Genomic DNA, 18,590 nt, shown 5'->3' with positions numbered 1-18,590 from the left:
CGTCCGTGGGCGGGGCCCGAACTCCAGACTACTGGTTTCCAAGCTCCGGCTGTGAGAGCTCCATGGCCAAGTCACAGCCCCGAGGGCTGGCTGTCCTGGGCAGCCTCCTCCCTCCGGGAATGGGCTATTCCTGGCCCAGAAGTCCTGCCTGGGAAGAGAGAGACTCTGCCCTCAGAGTGGGCACAGGGCAATTTCACCCCATGGGGTGGTGGTAAGGGGTGGGGGCCGAGGGCTTGGCACAGAGCAGTTGCCAGTGCCTGGTGCCAGTATGACGTTGCATTTAGATCAGGCCTCTCTGGTTCCATCATCTTTGCCCCCCAAGGAGTCCTGGCCACATGGAGACCTCACCTTTTGAGCCTGGGTTCTGGCCTGAGGCCACACGGTCAGCCCACCCCCAGGGGCATGCCCAGCTCCTAGGAGAAAGGCTGTGGCCTTCTCCAGCATCCTGGGAAGCTCAAGGTCACAGGCCCTAAGGGCCAGGCACTGCCCCACAGGGTCTCAGACATGTGCACCAGGAGTCAGCAGGCTCCTTGCAGTGGGGCATGGGACACAGAAAACACCCCACAGGGTGCAGACCAATGCGTTCTGGCACATTCACTACCCTCCAGGGAAAATGAATGAGCTACAGCCACATGTGTTGGTGCGAGGAACCACAAAAGCACAGTGGGGAAAAGAGCAACCCACAGAACAGACACATACTTTCTGAAACCATTTATACAATTTTTTAAAATATGCAAGGCAACACCAGTTAGGAGTCTTTTTGGTTTTGGTAGTACTGGAGATTGACTCCAGGTCCTCACACTGAGCTATATCCCCAGCCCCTTTTGATTTTTGTTTTTTTATATTTTTGTCTTTTTTGAGACAGGGTCTTGCTGTGCAGTTCAGGCTGGCTGTGAACTCACTTTGCAGCTCAGGCTGGTCTCGAACTTGCAAAGATCCTCCTGCCTCAGCCTCCCGAGTGCTAGGATTAGAGGTGTGCACCACCATGCCCAGCCCCAGCCCCTTTTTAAGTTTTTTTTCATTAATTTTGAGAAGAGTTTTGCTAAGTTGCTGGGGCTGGACTAAAACTTTTTTTTTTTTTTTTTGGCTTTTTTCCGGTACTGGGAATCGAACTCACGACCTCGTGCTTGCCAGGCAGGCGTTGTGCCGCTGAGCTAAATCCCCAGCCCCTGGACTAAAACTTTTGATCCTCCTGCCTCAGCCTCCCAGACTGCTGAGATTACAAGTGTGTGACACTAAGCCAGGCCAGGCAATACCACTTAATCGTGGCTTGCAGAATTGTACCTGTGAAGTATTAATGTAAAGGTGCTCAGGACGGGGTGCACCTGGGAGAGGGGGGACTGGGATCAGAGGACCCGAAGGCGGTTTCCGTTTCCTTCCGTCACCCCCTCTGCTGAGTTGAATGGTGGGTCCACGGGGCCTACATTACTTACAAAAGCTGTCTGAGTTTTATGCAGGTCACCAGGCCTCTGCCCTCCTGAATGACCCAGCACCCTCACACAAGCAGCCCCGGAGAGCTGCCTCACCCTCTCCCCACGCAGCAGGAGGCACAGATGCGGACAGGAAGTGCCCGCACTGGACCCTGGACCATCGGAAACCTTCGCCTTGGGCTTCCGGCCTCCAGAAGCATGCGCAATACATCCCTGCGGACCGTGTTAGCAGACACTGGGGAAACGCAGCCCCTTCCACCTGCGGACCTGCTCCCATGCGCGGCCGGCACCAGCACTCACCAAGGATGGCGAAGATGATCATGAAGAACAGCAGCAGCAGGAGGATGTCCATGAAGGGCGGCAGGGACTGGAAGATCTGCCGCAGGTTGCTGGGGAGAGAGACAGGCTCCCTGGGGGGGTGACAGCCCTCGGTGGCTGTCTGGGCCTTGAGGGGCCGTGCTGCTCAAGAGGAGGTCTTGGAATGCTAACCCGCAGCGCGCCCGGGAACACCCCCTTGCTCAGCACTCCCTCGTGTGGCTCAAGCCCCCACCACCTGCCCCAAGCACATGCACACGGGACCTGGCGCTCTGCACACACAGGGCTGGACTCTCGCTGGCCACCTCCCCACCTGCGCCCCAGGCTCTGACACAACAGGGACTGGCCGGCCACCCCGCCCGGGCCTCACCGCCGCACACCACCGCAGTAGCGACAGTCCACCAGGAAGATGCAGCGCAGTGCCCGAGTCACGCGCACATGGGACGTCTGCCGCACCAGCACCACGATGGCCTCGACGAACTGCACCACCAGCACGGAGGTCTGGGGACAGCGGGCACAGCAGCGTCAGCGCCCACAGCCCAGGATACAGGAGACCGACAGGGGCGGCCCCACCTCTCTCCCCCACTAACTTAGCCCCAGAAGGGCTCCAGCCCCGGCAGTGACACACAGGGGCCTGGGACCCCGCTCCCCTTGGGCTGGCTGAGTGGGACAGAGAGCACGTGCCTCCCCCCAGCTGCCTGTGCTGAACACCAGGAACCTGGCGGGGATGCCAGTGGGTCAGGACAGGTCCCCAGGTGACAGACCCTCCTGAGCACAGGCTGCGCCCACAGGCCTGAGGGCACCCGGGGAAACGTGGTCACTGCGTGGTGGGCAGACATCACCTTGACCATGGTCCGCTTGTGCCGGACGAAGGTGTGGAGGCCCAGCCACCGCAACTTCATGCAGAGTTCAAACACCACCACCATCAGGGCAAACAGCTCCAGGGTGGCGTGGACCTGCAGCGAGTGCGTAGAGATTCATCACCAGCAGGGCCACCCCATGGCCACCTCCGTCTCTGTCCCTTCCCCAACAGGGACCTGGAAAACTGCTCTCAACACACGGCACAGTTATAAAAGCGTGGTCGCCCCAGACGCCAGATGGAGCTCCAGAAAGGGAGCTTTTCCCAGAACATCTAAATACAAACTTGATATTGAAGAAACAGACTCCATGCTCCACACAGCGGAAAATTAGGAAGGTGCCTGAGTTTGAGAGTGAGAAAAGACAATCCCTTCCCAGCCTTGCTCTAGGAAGGCTTGCATGTCATTTACAAAACAGCCATAAAAAGCATTAAGGGAGCGTGACCCAGGGGCTTCAAAACCAAAGAGGAAGGGAAGGAACAGCAGAACTTGGAAATCCAGGAGTCTTCGAGACAAGGGCTGCCAAGCAGAGAGATGCCCAGAGCCCGCCTTCCCCATTTTGGAAGACTGTCCCCTGGGGTTGCCCCTAGGGGTCTTGTCCCCTGGGGTTGTTCCCTAGCACCTCACAGGGCCCTGGACCAACAAGGTGCTCGGACGGGGTCCCTGACTGGACCGGACATGCGTGCCCTGCCTGCCCGGGGCACACTTCCCAGCAGGGCTCACGGGAGCAGAGGGGAAACCTCAGCAGCAGGGAGCGGGTCTCAGGGGGACTCACGGGACGGGGTGGCAGTGACGCAGGTCGAGGAGGCAGCCCCTACTCACCACCCTGGCCGTGGGGCTGAGCCGCAAGGATGCGCGGGGCGGGTTGTCAGCCGAGGGGTGACGCACGCGCATGCGCAGACCCCTGCCCAGCTCCCGTTTTCGCCCCCCCCCACTCACGTAGATGCCCAGGCGCAGTGCGGGCACGGCGGGCGCCTCGCACAGGGTCAGCAGCAGCAGCAGCAGGGCGGTGAGCAGCTCCATCAGGTAGAAGACGTGGTTGTGTGCGAAGAGGTAGGCGGCCAGCGCTTTGGCATCCTTGGGGTGGGTGAAGAACTTGTCGTTGTTCTCGCCTTCCTGCGAAGACAGGCGTGTGGGTGGCCAGGGAGGGTGGGCAGCTCCAGGAGCCCCGAGAGGATGGGGGCTGGGTGGGCGCGATGGAAAGTGGGAGAGGCAGACCATTAAGACGTCACGAAGCCACCCCCGGCCTGCTGAGGGGTGGGCGGGAGAGACCGGAAGACCAGGGGCTGCTTAGGACCCTGGGACTCAGGGACACAGAGGCACAGGGGAGGCGCGGAGGTGGCACGGGCAGTGCCCATGAGCCTGAACACCTGTCCTGAGGCAGAGTTTAGAGCCCCACTTCCGAGCCCCTCCTGTGGGCCCAGAAAGTCCTCTCACAAGGCAGGCTCAATGGCAGGGACACTGCTGGAGCCTCCACAGGGCCACACAGCAGAGCAGGCCCTCGCCAGGCACGGGCACAGCGCTGCCCCCCACATTCGCCATCGTGATGCTAAGTTATGGTAACACTCAGAGGGAAAGGGGGCCAGAGCCTTGCGGCCCACCAAGAGCTGCCCCAGGTCCCTACTAATGTTCACCTCACTCAGACCGCCCCACACCCTGATTCTGTCTTTTCTCTTTGTTCTTCTACACTTTTCCTTTTGGAACAGGGTCTTGCTATATAGTGCACATGGCCTTGAACTCACTTACAGAGACCAGGCTGGCCTTGAACTAATGGAGATCCTCCTGCCTCAGCCTCCTGAGTGCTGGGATTACAGGTATGCACCACCATGCCTGGCCTATGCTTTTTGTTTTGTTTTGTTTTGTTTGTTTTGTTTTTTTGTTTTTTCTGGTACTTGGAATCGAATTCACGACCTTGTACTTGCCAGGCAGATGCTGTGCCGCTGAGCTAAATCCCCAGCCCCTGGCCTATGCTTTTAGTTGACAAAAATAATTACATGTAGTTATGGGGTATGATGATGTTCTGATACATGGGATACATTAGGGAATGATTAAGTCAAGCTAATTACCATATCATCACCTCATTTAGCTCTGTGCGTATGCACATATATGTGTGTGTGCTGGGAGTATTTAAAATCTTTCTCAACAGTTTTGATATATTTATATACCTGTTGGTTTTTTTTGTTGTTGCGCTGGTGGTTTTTTTGAGACAGGGTCTTCCTAAGTAGTCTAGGCTGGCCTTGAGCTCACTATGTAGCACAGGCTAGCTCTGAACTTGTGGCGATCCTCCTGCCTCAGCCTCCCAAGTGCTGGGATTACAGGTGTGTGCCTTCATGCCCAGCCTATACTGTATTACCTGTGCTACAGAATAGAGCCCAAAACCTTATTCCTCCTATGTACAGAAACCTTCTGCCCTCTTATCAGGATCTCCCCATTCCCCAGCCCCTGGTAACCACCACTGCCCTCTCTACGTCTATGAATTCAGCTTTTTCAGATTCCCCATGTAGGTGAGACCACACAGTCATTTGTCTTCTGGTGCCTCAGTCACTTCACTTAACATCATAATGTCCTCCAGCTTTGTCCATGTTGCATGTTGTCACAAATGACAAGATTTCCTCCTTTTTTAAGGCTGCATGGTATTCTATCACATGAAGAAACATTCTCTTTACCCATCTACCAGTGGACACTTGATTTTGCATACAGCGCTGCGCAGGACTGCTGCCACATACTTGTTTCAAGTCCTCTAAATACACTCCCAGAATTGGGATTGCTGGATCATGTGGTAGTTCTATTTTTACTTTTTGGCAATATTGGAGATTGAACCCAGGGACTCACTAGGCAAGTGCTCTTACCACTAAGCAACACCCCCAGCCCTTTTTATTGTTAATTTTGAGACAGTCTCATTAAGTTGCCCAGGCTGGCCTCCAAATCACAGTCCTCCTGCCTCAGCTTCCTGAGAAGCTGGGATGATGTGTGTAGCACTCGCCTGACTACCTTTAATTTTTTAGTATATATGCTGCCAAAGTGAGTGCAATTACTTTAAAAATTTTTGAGGACCCTTCGCGCTGCTTTCCACAATGGCTGCACCCACTCACACCCCCACCCACCATGCACGCCCATTTCCTCCAGCCCTCCCCTCCCTCGTCTCCCTGGTGACACCCCTCTTACGAAGGACCTCACTCCCACATCCCAGGCCTTCATTTCAGTTCTTGGCTATTTCTACCTTCCTAACTCCTCAAAACAACAGGCTCTGCCTTCGACTCCTTCATCTCTGCAGTAATAAGAAGTGGCCGACAGACAGGCACGGTGCTGCACATACTGCAGGAGGCTGAGGCAGGAAGATCACAAGTTTGAGCTCAGCCTGCATAACTCTGTGACATAGTGAGATCTGTCTCAAAATAAAAAAAATAAAAAAGGTCTGCGGACAGATACAGCTTCACACAAAGGCCTTGTGTTTGTTCCCAGTACTGCAAAGAAAAAAAAAGGTCAGCAGCCGTCCTTGGCCACACGCTAGCAGCAGGCATGGGCGCCCTGTGCTCTCTGCTCCTGTCATGGTCCCTCAGGCGGGCGCGTCATTACTGGTACGACAACAGACCACATGGAACGAGGACCCCAGGGCACTGAAGCCCCTGGGCCAGCAGCAGCGCCAGCACCCTGCTTGTCACCTTCTTGGCCTCCTGCTAATGTCACAGGCAATCGATGACCTGGCCTGGAATCAGCCCCCCAGGAACGCAGCAGGTGGCACCTTAAGGCCATTGCCGACCTCTTTGCTAATGCCAGCCTGGGAGTGGGCCCACTTCATCGGCTTTGTCAGCTGTCACCTGGCAGCCAGCACGCAGTGACCCTGCGAGCACTAAAGTGGCTGAGGTCGGCCTGCGTCATCAGCTTGCTTCAGTGCTCCTCGCCGGGGGTGACTTAGCTCCCGCCCTGACTGGGGACGAGGGTAGGGACATTTCTGGAGGGCGGGGGCTGTGCTGCTGGCGTCTCATGAGCAGGATCTCACCGTGCCTGCAGCGCCTGGCCCGACGACATGCTAACAGGCCATCCTGCTGTCCTGGAGCCGGGGCCGGGAAGCCGTGCTCACTTCTCACCGTCCCCACGGGCTCCGTGTCCTCCACAGGGCACAGGCAGAGCCAGGGCGAGCCCGGGCCCCGAAAGGCACCTGGTGTCTCAGGGTCCAACTGTCATCACGCAGGGGCAGGCGGTCCTCGGCCTCCCCGTCCTCACCGCCTCCTTAGAGGAAGGGCCCGGCTGCGTGCAGGGCAGCTCGGCGCTGGACAGAGCGCCACCTTCATTAGCAAACAATGAAAGACAAACCGCAGACCTGGTGGGGACAGGCCTGACCAAGAGCACACACATCCGGGCAGCCAAAGGGAGGGCGAGCAGGGCGGGCCGCGGCCATCACCGCCGCCTCCGTGGTTGCGGGGGCAGGCAGCAGCACACAGGGGCCTGGGAAGCTTCTGGTTTGAATTACTAAAAAATGCAATTGTTGCATAATTTCTTCCAACAAACAGCGGGAAGAAAGGAAGGCCTGGCTGCAGGAAGCCGGTGACAGGAAGGCTCAGATCCAGACCCCAGGACTCCAAACTGCCACAAAGGAGCAGGGGACGAGCGCTCCACCAGCCAAGACGGGGGAGACGCCTCCCATGTCCCCAGGTCCGATCCCAACCCTGAGGATGCCAGGCTCGTTTCCTGGCTGAGTCTGTGACCTGGGTGAGGACGACATGAAGGTAGGGGGCCCTGACTCCCAGGCTCTCGCCTCGGCTCCCTGGTCAGGCCCACAGGGCCGCAGCACCGTCTCAGGGCGCCAGGACCATGGAGCAAGGCTCCCGAGGACAGGCGAGCCGAGGGCTGGCTCAGCGCCACGCTGCCATCCAGGAGCCATCGGCAGGGTGCCGTCTCCGCGCAGCCAGACCTTCCTCCAGGAACAGCTGCAAACAGCTGCTCACAGGCATCCGAGTTCCCCTTTTATTGTTAGAAAATGATGCATTTTTTAATAAAATACTTCAAATAATACACAGATTTAAAAGGGTACCAGAACTCCATCGTCAGACATGTTTTCTTTTCAGTACAGGGGACTGAAGAACCCACTGAATTACACTGAATTCACACTGAATTACATCCCCAGCCCTTTTCATTTTGAGATAGGGTCTTGCTAAGTTGCCCAGGATGGGCTCAAACTCATGGTGATCCTTCTGCCTCAGCCTCCTGAGTGGTGGGATTACAGGTGTGCGCCACCACACCCAGCTTCCAGAAGAAGCTACACTGGATGTTCTGTGACCTCTGTTTCCCCAAGTACATGGCCCATTTTCAAATGGAGACATGTACTCAGGAACGGAAATGCGGCAACAACATGTAGAAGAAAGAATATCTCTGGAGGCCAGACGAACGTTCACTGATTTTTTTTGCAACTCTGGGGACCGGACCCAGGCTAAGCGTGTGCCCCAGCCAAGCCACACCCTGTCCCCAGAGGTCAGTTTAAACTCAGGCTCTGCCACTGCCTGGCTGGTGGCCTCAGGCATCACTTAGCGCCCTTGAGCCTCAGCTGCCACCTCGTGTGACAGGCACAAAAGCACAAGAAACATGCTGTAGCCGAGCCAGCCCAAGCACATATCTGGATTTAAAACATCCTTTTATTTTTATTTTTTTTGAGACAAGGTATCGCTATGTAGCCCAGGCTGGCCTTGAACTCATGGCCATCCTCCTGCCTCAGCCACCCAAGTGCTGGGATTACAGGCATGCACCACCACGCCTGGCTTTATTACGTCCTTTTTAAAAATGGACAAAACCAGTACGTGCACAGAGAATTACTTCCAAAAAATTATGGAAAATCATCATTCCAATGGATTTAAGAAAATTGTATTTCCTCACCCACACTCTTAGACAACGGATGTCAGAAGCTGAAGTCTCCTAGTGATGAGACCAGCGCCAGTGAGATGCAGCTGCCACAGCCAGTGAGTAGCAGGAAAGAGGCGAGAGCTCCCTGGGGCGGGGGACCCCACACTGGATCTCAAGAGCCCCCAGAAAGTAGACTCCTCCCATCCTGAATTTCGTTTCTTAGTCTTTTTTTCTGGCGAGAAAACCATAGATGTGTGCATGAGGGAGACAGAGAATTCTAAATGTAGGCTGTCCTTGGACTGTGATTTATGGTAAGGTAAACATATAACAGAAGCACACAATGAAAGACCATACACAAGATTATCGAAATAGCGAAGCACATTGGGGGAATTTACCTGATGTAATTTAAAGACACGTGATATTTACACAAGAGTTACACAGCATATGCTATGTGCCATAAAAACAACAAGAAAGAAAAAGAAAGGAGAGTAGAGTAGAGTAGAGCCGGGGGTAGAGCTCAGTGCTACAGCACTTGCCCAGCATACAAGGCCTTGGGTTCAGACCCAGCACCGCGAACAACAAAATAGCAGATTATAGACGACTGTACTTTTTCTTTTTTGGAGGCAGAATCTTGCTGTGTTGCCCAGGTTGGCTTCAAACTCCTGGGCTCAAGCAATCCTCCTGCCTCAGCCTCCCAGAATGCTGGGATTATAGGGTTTGTCATCATGCCCAGCTTGGTTCTTTTTTTTTTTTTTAATATAGAAAGAAATAATGTTAACAGAGACTGCTTTGGGTGAATGTTTTCTTCATTTCAATAGAATGAGCATATATTGCTATCACAGAAAGGTACTGTTTTCCAAAATGAAAAAAAAAAACAGAAACCAGTTTTTTTTTTGTTTTTTTTTTCCAGAAACAAGTATGAAACAGCAGAAATGAACACAGTGAATAAAACAAGTCAGCATAAGGAGCCCTATGTTCCCGCACTGTGATGCTGACACATTCCACACAGTTTAAGGACACAGAGAACAACTCCCTCCTCAGAACTCACCTCCCGGTGTGGCCCTGGGACAGAGAAGCCCAGGAGGGCAGCTTCAGGGCACCCGGGACAGGCATGGCACCCATGGGCATCAGGGAAGGAGGGGTGCACATGTCCCCACCCCAGGTACGACTCCACCTGCAGCCCCCAACTGCCACCCGAGACACCCACCTGGAGGTAGATGGCTGCCTCTTGGTAATTCATCTCCCAGTCATGCCTGGCGGGGCCGGTGGGGGAACTCTCACTGTCAGAGACCAGACTGGAGGCCCGGGAATCCTGGATGGCGTGGCTGCCCCCATCTGCAGGGCAAGAGAGAGATTCACTTACGACCTGGGCTTAGACAACAGAGCTCCACGGGCTGAAGGGGCTGGGGGTCACTCCGTCCTCTCATGTCCACCCTGGGAGCACAAGTCAGTGCCCCGTCCTGTGTATGACAACAGCGGGAATTAGCAAGGCTGGTAAGAAACGCTTTCTTGCTCTTCCATGAGAAAATCAAGGGTAGAAGAACATCTTTTCTGTCAAAAGGGAAGGAGATAAGAAAACGTGGTGGCACACACTTGTAATCCCAGCACTCGGGAGGCTGAGGCAGGAGGATCGTTGGGAGTTCAAGGCCAGCCTGGGCTACAAAGTGAGCTCAAGGCCAGCCTGAACTTCAGCACACTGATCCCATGACCCCTGCAGCTTTCTGAAGCAGGTCTGGAAGTCCTCTCTCATGAATGTCTTTAGTTGTGCTGTCTTGGCTGCCTTACTGTTCCAAGTTGCCAGAAGTTGCAAGGTGCCAGATCCCGTGGATAAGGTGGATGAGGACACATGGTAATGTGTGACCGCCTGTCTCTCTGCTGGGTGGCACTCAGCAGCAGCATTCACTGTATTTTTTTTATCAACCCTTGTAGAGACACTCAGGAGAGAAGACTCCCAGAGCTGCTTCAGAAAGCGGCCAGAGCCAGGTGTCGTGGCTCACACCTGTAATCCCAGCACTTGGAAGGCTGAGGCAGGAGAACTGCCATGAGTTTGAGGTTAGTCTGAGTTACGCAGCGAGACCCTGTCTCAAAAGACAAACAACAAAAAACCCCTAGAAAGTGTCTAGAACAGTGGGATATGTCTGTGCGCGCGCATGTGTGTAAGGATACTTTGAAGGGATTAATGGTGATGTGTCTTTTTCTGTAACGAATTCTTTTATGTAAACACCATATGCTTTGATCAGCCCTTCTGTACGAGTCTACTTATCTTTACAAACAGAAACACAAGTAGGAAAAATGTGAACCCAGGCAACTGTACCTGTGGAGTGAGCGGACCAGGGCAGAAGCGTCACTAACGGAGCACTCTTTGCAGACTTGGGAAGTGTGTTGATTCTACTTAGCCAAAACTTTACAGAACTGGACCGTCCCTGGTAGAGGTCATCTGCCGCTGTTCCCTGCTGACTTCCAGGTCCTCCTCCCAGCACTCCGCCCTGCTCAGCCCTGGCAGAATGCCCCAGGCCTGCCCACTCTGCTTGGTTCAGAGCTGGCCACAGGCTTGCAGACTCACAGGGACACCGGGGTCAGCTGGGCATATGGTGCAGATGCACGACCGGCCAGGCACGGCCGAACTTGGAACTTTTCCTGGGCCAGTTCGGAAGGCGGGGCTCCTTCCAGCCCCTGGCTGCCCGAGGAGGAAGTCAGCAGAGAAGGAACAATAACGAGGAGATAAACTGGCTGCACTCCTGCGAGCCCAGCTTCCAGGCTGAGAAGGGTCCTGCTGGAGTGCGTCTGGATTGGGACTGCGGCAACAGCCCGGCGCCTGACGCCACACAGGGTAACCAGGCACAGCTCGAAATGGCTCCCGACTTGTGAACTTACGGGAGCAAGTGAACCTAGGGTGAAAATATGGTCCCTCATCACCCACACCCTAAACCACGTGCCTGTAGGAAGGCAGAGGATCAAGCATTCGGACACAGACCTGCACAGGGGCAGGAAGCAGGGGTGCATGGTGCACCACCACGTACCGGGGGCAGGAAAGGCGCGGCGTTCACAGGGCTGCGGGGTCACAAATGATGGTGCTGATCTGGACCTACCAGGCAGCGGCAACCGGGCCAGGCTGTCTGCAAAGCTCCCCACCCACTTCTAAAAACAACTGTATGAGGCAGGACTGACACAACAAAAGACATATTTAAAGTGTATAAGTACAAGCTGATTTTTTTTGGGGGGGGTAGGGCTGGTGATGCTAGGGAAGGAACCCTGGACCTGCGCGTGCTAGGCAGGCGCTCTGCCACTGAGCTGTGTGTGCCATGTTTGGACATGCGCATACCTGTGAACCCCCCCTGCAATCAAGATGCTCTGTCTATCGCCCCTCCTGCCTGCCTGCCCCCTGTGGGACCCCAGGCAAACCTGACCTGCTTTCTGTCACAATCAGATCAGTTTATACTCTATCTCAGAAGGGTCTTGCTACATAGCTCAGGCTAGCCTTGAACTTGATCCTCCTGCCTCAGCCTCCTGAGTGCTGGAATTGCAACTGTGCGCTACCAGCATGATATCTTAGAATCTCATGAAGAGACTCACATACTATGCATTCTCCCGTCACTTGCCCTCTTTCCCTCACCAAAATTCTGTTAAAAGTCATCCGTTGTATGATGTAGCAGTAGCTCACTCTGTTTTGCTGCTGAGTACCATCCCACTGGACAGCTAGCTGCACCATCACACATCCATTTACCTTGTAATGCACATTTACACAGTTTCTAGGTTTTGTCTTCAGTACTCTTTTTTGTTTGTTTTGTTTCTGTTTTTGTTTTTTCAGACAGAGTCTTGCTATGCAGGTCAGGCTGGCTTTGAACTATGTAGCCCAGGCTGGCCTCGAACTTGCAGCAATCCTACTGCCTCAGCTTTCTGAGTGCTGGGGTGTCATGCGTACACCACATTGCTAGTTTTTGGCTGTTTCAAATGAAAAAAACAAACAAACAAACAAACAAATGAAGTCACTGTGAACCTTCGTGCACCAGGCTTTTTGCATGGACATTTGTTTTCATTTCTTTTGGGCAAATAAAATATCCAGAAATGTAACAGGAGAACCACACATTTTAACCTTTTGAGAAATGCCAAATTCTTTCCCAAAATGACTGTCCCAATTGACATTTCTACTAGCAGTATATAAGAGTTCCAATTATACATCCTTGCCAACAACTGATTCATCCAAGTTTTTTAAACATCATCAAGAAATCAAGTAACAACAAATGCTGGTGAGGCTGCGGGGGAAAAGGAACCTTCCACGTTATTTGTGGGAGTATAAACTAATGCAGTGACTATGGAAATCAGTGTGGGGAGTCCTCAAAAAACTAAAACTAGAAATTCCACTTGACCCAGCTATTCCCCTTCTAGGCATCTTTCCAAAAGAGTTAAGGACATACTATTACAATGAAACACGCACACCCGTGTTTAAAAGCAGCACAATTCACAGTAGCTGATCCTTGGAAGCTGCCTGTACGTCCATCAACAGGTCAATGGAGAAAGAACATGTGGCGTTTATATACAACAGAGCACTACTCTGCCATAAAGGATAAACTCGGGTCATTGGTAGGAAAACGGATGCACCTTGACACCCTGATGTTAAGTGAAATAAACCAGACATGCAAGCTTAAATATCACGCGATTTCTCTTATCTGAGAAATCCAAAATATAAACAAAGAGCAAAATACCAGATAGATAATAGGAAATAAGGGAAAGGGAAGGGAAGCAACAGATGGGGGAGAAGGAGAGAGGCGGGATGGAAAGAGTTAAGGTGTGTTATGTGCACACACCAATTCCACACACAGAATGTAGTCATTATGTACTGCAGACCTGTGCTCATTAATAAAAATGTTAAACTAAGCATTATATTACAAGCATTCTAGAAACTGTGTGTGTGTATACAGTGGTGCTGGGGATTGAACCCAGGGGATCTGCACTCAGCTACATCCCCAACCCTTTTTACTGTTCTCCATTTTGAGACAGCATCTCACCAAGTTGCCAAGCTGCCTACACTGGGCGCGAACTTGCAATCCTCCTGCCTCTGCCTCCGAGCGCTGAGATTATAGGTGTGTGCCAACATGGCCGGCTCAGTATTGCACTTTCAATCTCAACGCTTTAAGTCTGTAGTTCACTACTGACTTACAATGGTGAACATCTTTTCCTAGGCTTATTTTACATTTGTGCGCCTTCTGTGAAGTATCTGTCCAAATATTTTGTTTCTTTACAGAGCTACCGCTAAATCTGAGCGTTCTCATCGGTGTTCAGGATGCCGCTCCCTTTCCCAGTTTGTGGCTTGTCTTCTCATTCTGGCCTGGTTCTCGCCTCATCTGGCTACCGTGTGGGAGCAGCGTAAGCGGTCAGTGTGAGGTCCAGGGAGGGTGAGCAAGAGCCCAGTGCATGCTCAGCTGCAGCCGGCACCGACGTCTCGGCCATGGGGACAAAAGCATCTCACCAGGCACTGTGGCGCACACCTGTAACCCAGCACTTGGGAGGCTGAAGCAGGAGGATTGTTAGCTCGAGGCCAGCCTGGGCAATTCAGTGTGTTCAAGGCAACCTGAGCTACCAGTAGACCCTGTCTCAAAAAAAAAAAAAAAAAGAAAAAAAAAAAGATCCTCTGGCCCTTGTCACACATCCAAATCAATGCTACAAAGTGCAGGAAAGAGTCACCCCACCAAGCCCTGCCCAAAATAAGTGAGGCTGTTACCTTAAAGCCCTATTTGGGGACCGATTAGTTGTACAGCAATAGCTAACTGAGGTAGCTGCACGTTCTCATCCCTTAATCCATGGAAGTCCTGCAACCCCACAAGGTCGGCGTTACTGTTATTCTCACACAGACCTGAGGAGACTAAGGTGCCGGGTCCCAAAGCAAGATGTGGGGCTGGGGCACTAAGCTGAGCTACTTGGGTCCAGCAGTTCTACGCCTTGAAAGAATGAGAAATCCGGACAGGGTGTCAGGGCTGTGCTCGGAGTGCAGTCCCACTGTCAGGGCGAGCTGAGGTGGGACATCTGATGCTGTCTGAACTTGGACCATTCTGACCCTTCTCTACCCAATGCCAACGGAACAGCACTCCCAACTCTGATGCTAATCCACTCCCCTTCCCCTGCCACACCCGCCATTCCTGAAGTACTAGGGGTTGAACTCAAGGCCTTTGCACTGAACTTCATGCCTGGCATTTACTTTTCTTTTTGAGACAAGATCTTGCTAAATCACTAAGTTACCCAGGCTGGACTCGAACTTGCCATCCTCCTGCCTCAGCCTCCCAGGGTGCCGAGGTTATAGGCATATGCCACCCAATGCCCAGTTTGAAAGAACTAAGCCATCAGCATGGACAGGAGAAGGTCAAACTACCACTCTCAGTCCTCAGTGTGCACAGGCCGTAAGCCAGCACACAATGCCCAAGGACGATCCCCAGGCGGGTGCTAGATGGTGCTGCGTCCTCCTGTGCCCACGCCTGTCCTCCATGCCCTTCACACATGACGGCAGAGCCCTGCCTGTGACCCAGCAGTCCCAGGCAGGATGAGTAACAGAGACAGAGCGGAGCAGGAGCCGTGAGCTGGGACAGATGGCAACTGGCATCAGCACCTCCTGCCTCCCTGCGACAGACGCACGGGTCAGTGAGCCGCTGCCCAGACCTGCGGAGCGCCAGCCTCCCTCTCCCACTGGCTCAGTGACGCCTCAGCGCTCCCTGTTCTTGCCAGCCTCCCGCGGCTCCCCTGTGTCCCCCACCTCATCGCAGCCCTGCTGTGACCAGGGGGCCCAGGGGCCTTCACACAGCTCCCAGAACAGGTGCACACACACTCGCAGCGAGGGGCCCTCCCAGGAGCAGGTGATGGTGTGTGTGAGAGACAGTTGCTCCTTCCTGATAAGCCACCCCATCACAGTCCAAACCACTAAGCCTGAGCACCGCAAGGGCCCTGGGGCAGGGAAGATGGTGCTGGGCCAGACAGCACACCAACGAGCCCCTCCTGGTGGCCACGTCCTCATGGCCGGCAGGTGGCAGGCCTGGGAGCCCATCCCCATGTCCAGCCTCAGGCCAGCTCTCACTGTGCACCATTCTGTAGATTAAAACCCTCGGAAAGACTTGGACTCTTGCTGGGCATGGTGGTGGCACACGCCTGTAATCCCATCACTCAGAGGCTGAGGTAGGAGGATCACTGCGAGTTCAAGTCCAGCCTGGGTTTCAAAGTGAGTTCTAGGCCAGCCTGAACTACATAGTAAGACCATGTCTCAAAAAAGACAAAGAAGAAAGAAGACTCGGACTCCTGCTATTCCTTCTCGTGTCCTCTGACCCAGGTCCTCAGCCTGGGCAGCTGGTTATCGAGTCCCCAAGGAGCCCCATGCAACACTGGGCAGCAGAAATGCAAAACACATGCCCCGTGGCCATAGGTCACACTTGCCAGTGGGTGGTGAGAGAAGACAGTGGCGGCCTACAGAGGGCAGGGCAAGGGCTCGAGAGCGGGCTTCAGGGGAAGGGCATTTGGGCTCAATTCAAGGAAAAACTATGTGCCAGGCACAGTGACACACACCTGTAATCTCACTTACTCAGGAGGCTGAGGCAGGAGGATCACAAGTTTGAGGCCAGCCTGGGCAACTTACCAAGACCTTCACTCGAAATAACAAAAAAGGTGGTGGTCTCCTTGCCCAGCACACACAGACCCTGGGTTCGATCCCTAGTACTGACAAAACAAAAACCCAAAAACAACCCAGCAGCCCTTCCTTTGTAAGAGCTAGGGCTGCCCAGCAATGGCCTGGGCGGGGAGGCTGTGCCTTGTCAGGTGTGAGTGGTAAAGTAAGCAAGTCAGCGCTGAGCTCTGCTAGAGCTCACAACCTAAGTAATTCTCGTTTGATTCTAAACATGACTTGTGAATTAGAAATCACTGTTAATGAAAATATTTAAAAGCCAACAGTGCTGCCTGGGGGGGCCAGCACCCATGGGCAGAGCCCAGGACCTGCACCTTCTGCCGCACCGCCTGGCTGCAGCAGACCACGCGTCTCTTCCAGCACACGTCGCTGCCCGCTGCAGGTGAACCGTGGCCCACAGGCCCACCTAGACACACACCAGCTTCTGCTGAAATAACGAAGGCGAAGAGTCCCGGGGCACGTTCTGAGCACCTCATAGCATTGGACAGCTTCACCCTCACAGCAAACCCAGGAGCCAGAGACCACCAGCCTCACCCACTATGCTGGGATGCCGACTCGCCTGGGGCTCCCACACTCACACGGACGGTGCTCCCCACCCAGATCTGGTTCCCGAGCCACAGAACGGGAAACCCAGGAATCACAGCGTGCGGTTAGGAAGCCCTGCTGCGGCGTTCCCATTTCTAGCAATTGTGCTCATGGTGTTTTTCAAGAGTACAGGTCCTCGGGCACAGTTCAGGGAGTGCTGCGACGGGGGTTGCTGCGGAGGTCTAGGGTGCTTTCTGCTGCTGTCTTAGACCAGTGACTGCCGGGTCTGGAAGAGATCCCTCATGCAGCACACCGCTTCCCTCATGCCCGCCCTCTAGAGACGGGGAACCTGCGGGCCAGGGGAGGGATGTGGCGCACCCTACGTAACGGCATATAACAAAGCCAGGTCTGCCCTGCAGGCCTCCTGGCCCCCTCTAGAGCTCTTCTGAACACCACCATTCCTCCAGTAGCCCTCACCACAGCAATGTGCAGGGTGGCACCACAGAGCCACTGCCGCCTCAACCAACCCCTGCTACCCTCTCTGACCCACAGCATGCAGCTCAGGGTGCACCGTGAGGGCCACAAGTGACCTGAGGACAGGTGGAGGGAAGTGGGGGGTACTGACAGGGCGCTGTCCTTGGCCTGCAAGTGCCAGGTAGGACAGTGATGTCCACACAGACCCTGGAATGGGCGAGCTTTGGGACGTCAGCGTCCTAACCCTCCCAGGACGACAACGCTCAGCCTGGACATCGGACGTGCCTGGACTATAACATCTGGCTTGTCTATCATGCATTGTGCATGCGCATAGAAAAATACACAAATAAGCCCGAATGTTATACATCAACTAAACAGTTGAAGATTTTTTAAAAGGTGACCTCTCATTGGCCCTTCTGCTACACCCAAGCCATCTCTCCCCAGGGCCAAGCGTGACCCCTCAGACCCACTCATCTCCTTGTATTATTTCTCCACTGGTTGGAAAACCCCTCCCTGCGTGCCGTGTGTGTGAGGGAAACTTTTCAGCTTAGCGTAACAACAGCGGTAATCCTCTGCCCCCAGCAGGCACAGCAGCTGGTATCTGGGGACAATCCTGAAGTCCTCCGGCCCTTCTGCTGTCACCTTGCCCCACCTCCCACTGGCCTCCCTGTTATTCCTGAACATGCCAGAACTTTCTGCCCAAGGGTCCTCGGAACCGCTCCCCCAACCCCCATCCCTAAATCTTTCAATTTCCCCAAACACTGTTCCACGAGAGGCTGTCCCCCATCCCGATGGCCTCCCTGTGAAGTCACAGGCATGGCTCTCTGCCCTTGCTCTGCTGGTGCCTCCTGTATCACCCCTACAGGCATTTGCTCTCTGGGGCTGCAGGCCCCTGCCCAGAAGGCCAGCTGCACAGGGGCAGGGACTGTTGTCCCCCTGATGTCCCCAGGGCCCAGAACAGTGTAAGTGGTCAACAAACACAGCTAGTCCGCGGATATGGACCTTGCCCTACTATCCACACACTTGCACAGGGCACCTGGGGACGGCGGGGGCCTGGGGGAGGAACACGGGGTGCTCTGCAGGGCCTGGGCGAGAGAGGCTGGGCTCAGGAGGGCGTGACCTGGTCTCTGTTCTCAGAGGTCCTTCTCTGAAAGACTGGCTGCCCAGGGACTGTCTTGTGCAAGCTGATTCAGGGCAGAACCTTCAAGAAAAAGAAAAGGCCTGCCTCCAGCAGCTCGGGGAGAGAATGCGGCCTCTCCTCCCCCTTCCCCAGGGCAGACTTTGTTCCCAGAACCACTCAGCCTTGCACAGTCAGAACAGAGCCTGGCGAGCTTACGAGGCCCCCAAAGGCAAAGAGCGGAGGCTTGTTTACGGCCCTCAAGCAGGGCTGGGGCCGAAAGGCCTGGGCAACCTGGCCGCTGAGGGGCTTTTCAAGAAAGCCACAGGTGACTCCACAAAGCCTCCTTCGGCCTGTGCGAGGAGCCGGGCAGCACATTT

At 54.3% G+C, this 18,590-nt stretch overlaps 1 protein-coding gene across 6 annotated transcripts in view; it reads right to left on the bottom strand.

Moving 5' to 3' along the window:
* The window catches only part of Tpcn1 (two pore segment channel 1), a 56,168-nt gene that overhangs the window by 18,320 nt on the left and 19,258 nt on the right, over positions 1–18,590 (bottom strand). For 5 of the 6 annotated variants that reach the window (XM_005403218.2, XM_005403220.2, XM_005403219.2 and 2 more), the window contains 5 exons: positions 9,645–9,772; positions 3,542–3,718; positions 2,588–2,701; positions 2,116–2,246; positions 1,731–1,819 (listed from right to left, as the gene is read on the bottom strand). In XM_005403218.2, coding sequence (XP_005403275.1) covers positions 1,731–1,819; positions 2,116–2,246; positions 2,588–2,701; positions 3,542–3,718; positions 9,645–9,772 — 639 coding nt within the window. Of the gene's footprint in view, positions 1–1,730; positions 1,820–2,115; positions 2,247–2,587; positions 2,702–3,541; positions 3,719–9,644; positions 9,773–10,751; positions 11,297–18,590 lie in introns of those variants that run through there. The other variant, XM_005403222.2, reaches the window with a different exon arrangement.

Source organism: Chinchilla lanigera, unplaced genomic scaffold (assembly GCF_000276665.1).
Source record: "Chinchilla lanigera isolate Chin_1 unplaced genomic scaffold, ChiLan1.0 scaffold00081, whole genome shotgun sequence".
NCBI lineage: Eukaryota > Metazoa > Chordata > Mammalia > Rodentia > Chinchillidae > Chinchilla > Chinchilla lanigera.
Note: the sequence above shows the minus strand (reverse complement) of the source record. Positions and strands in the feature narration are given on the sequence as shown.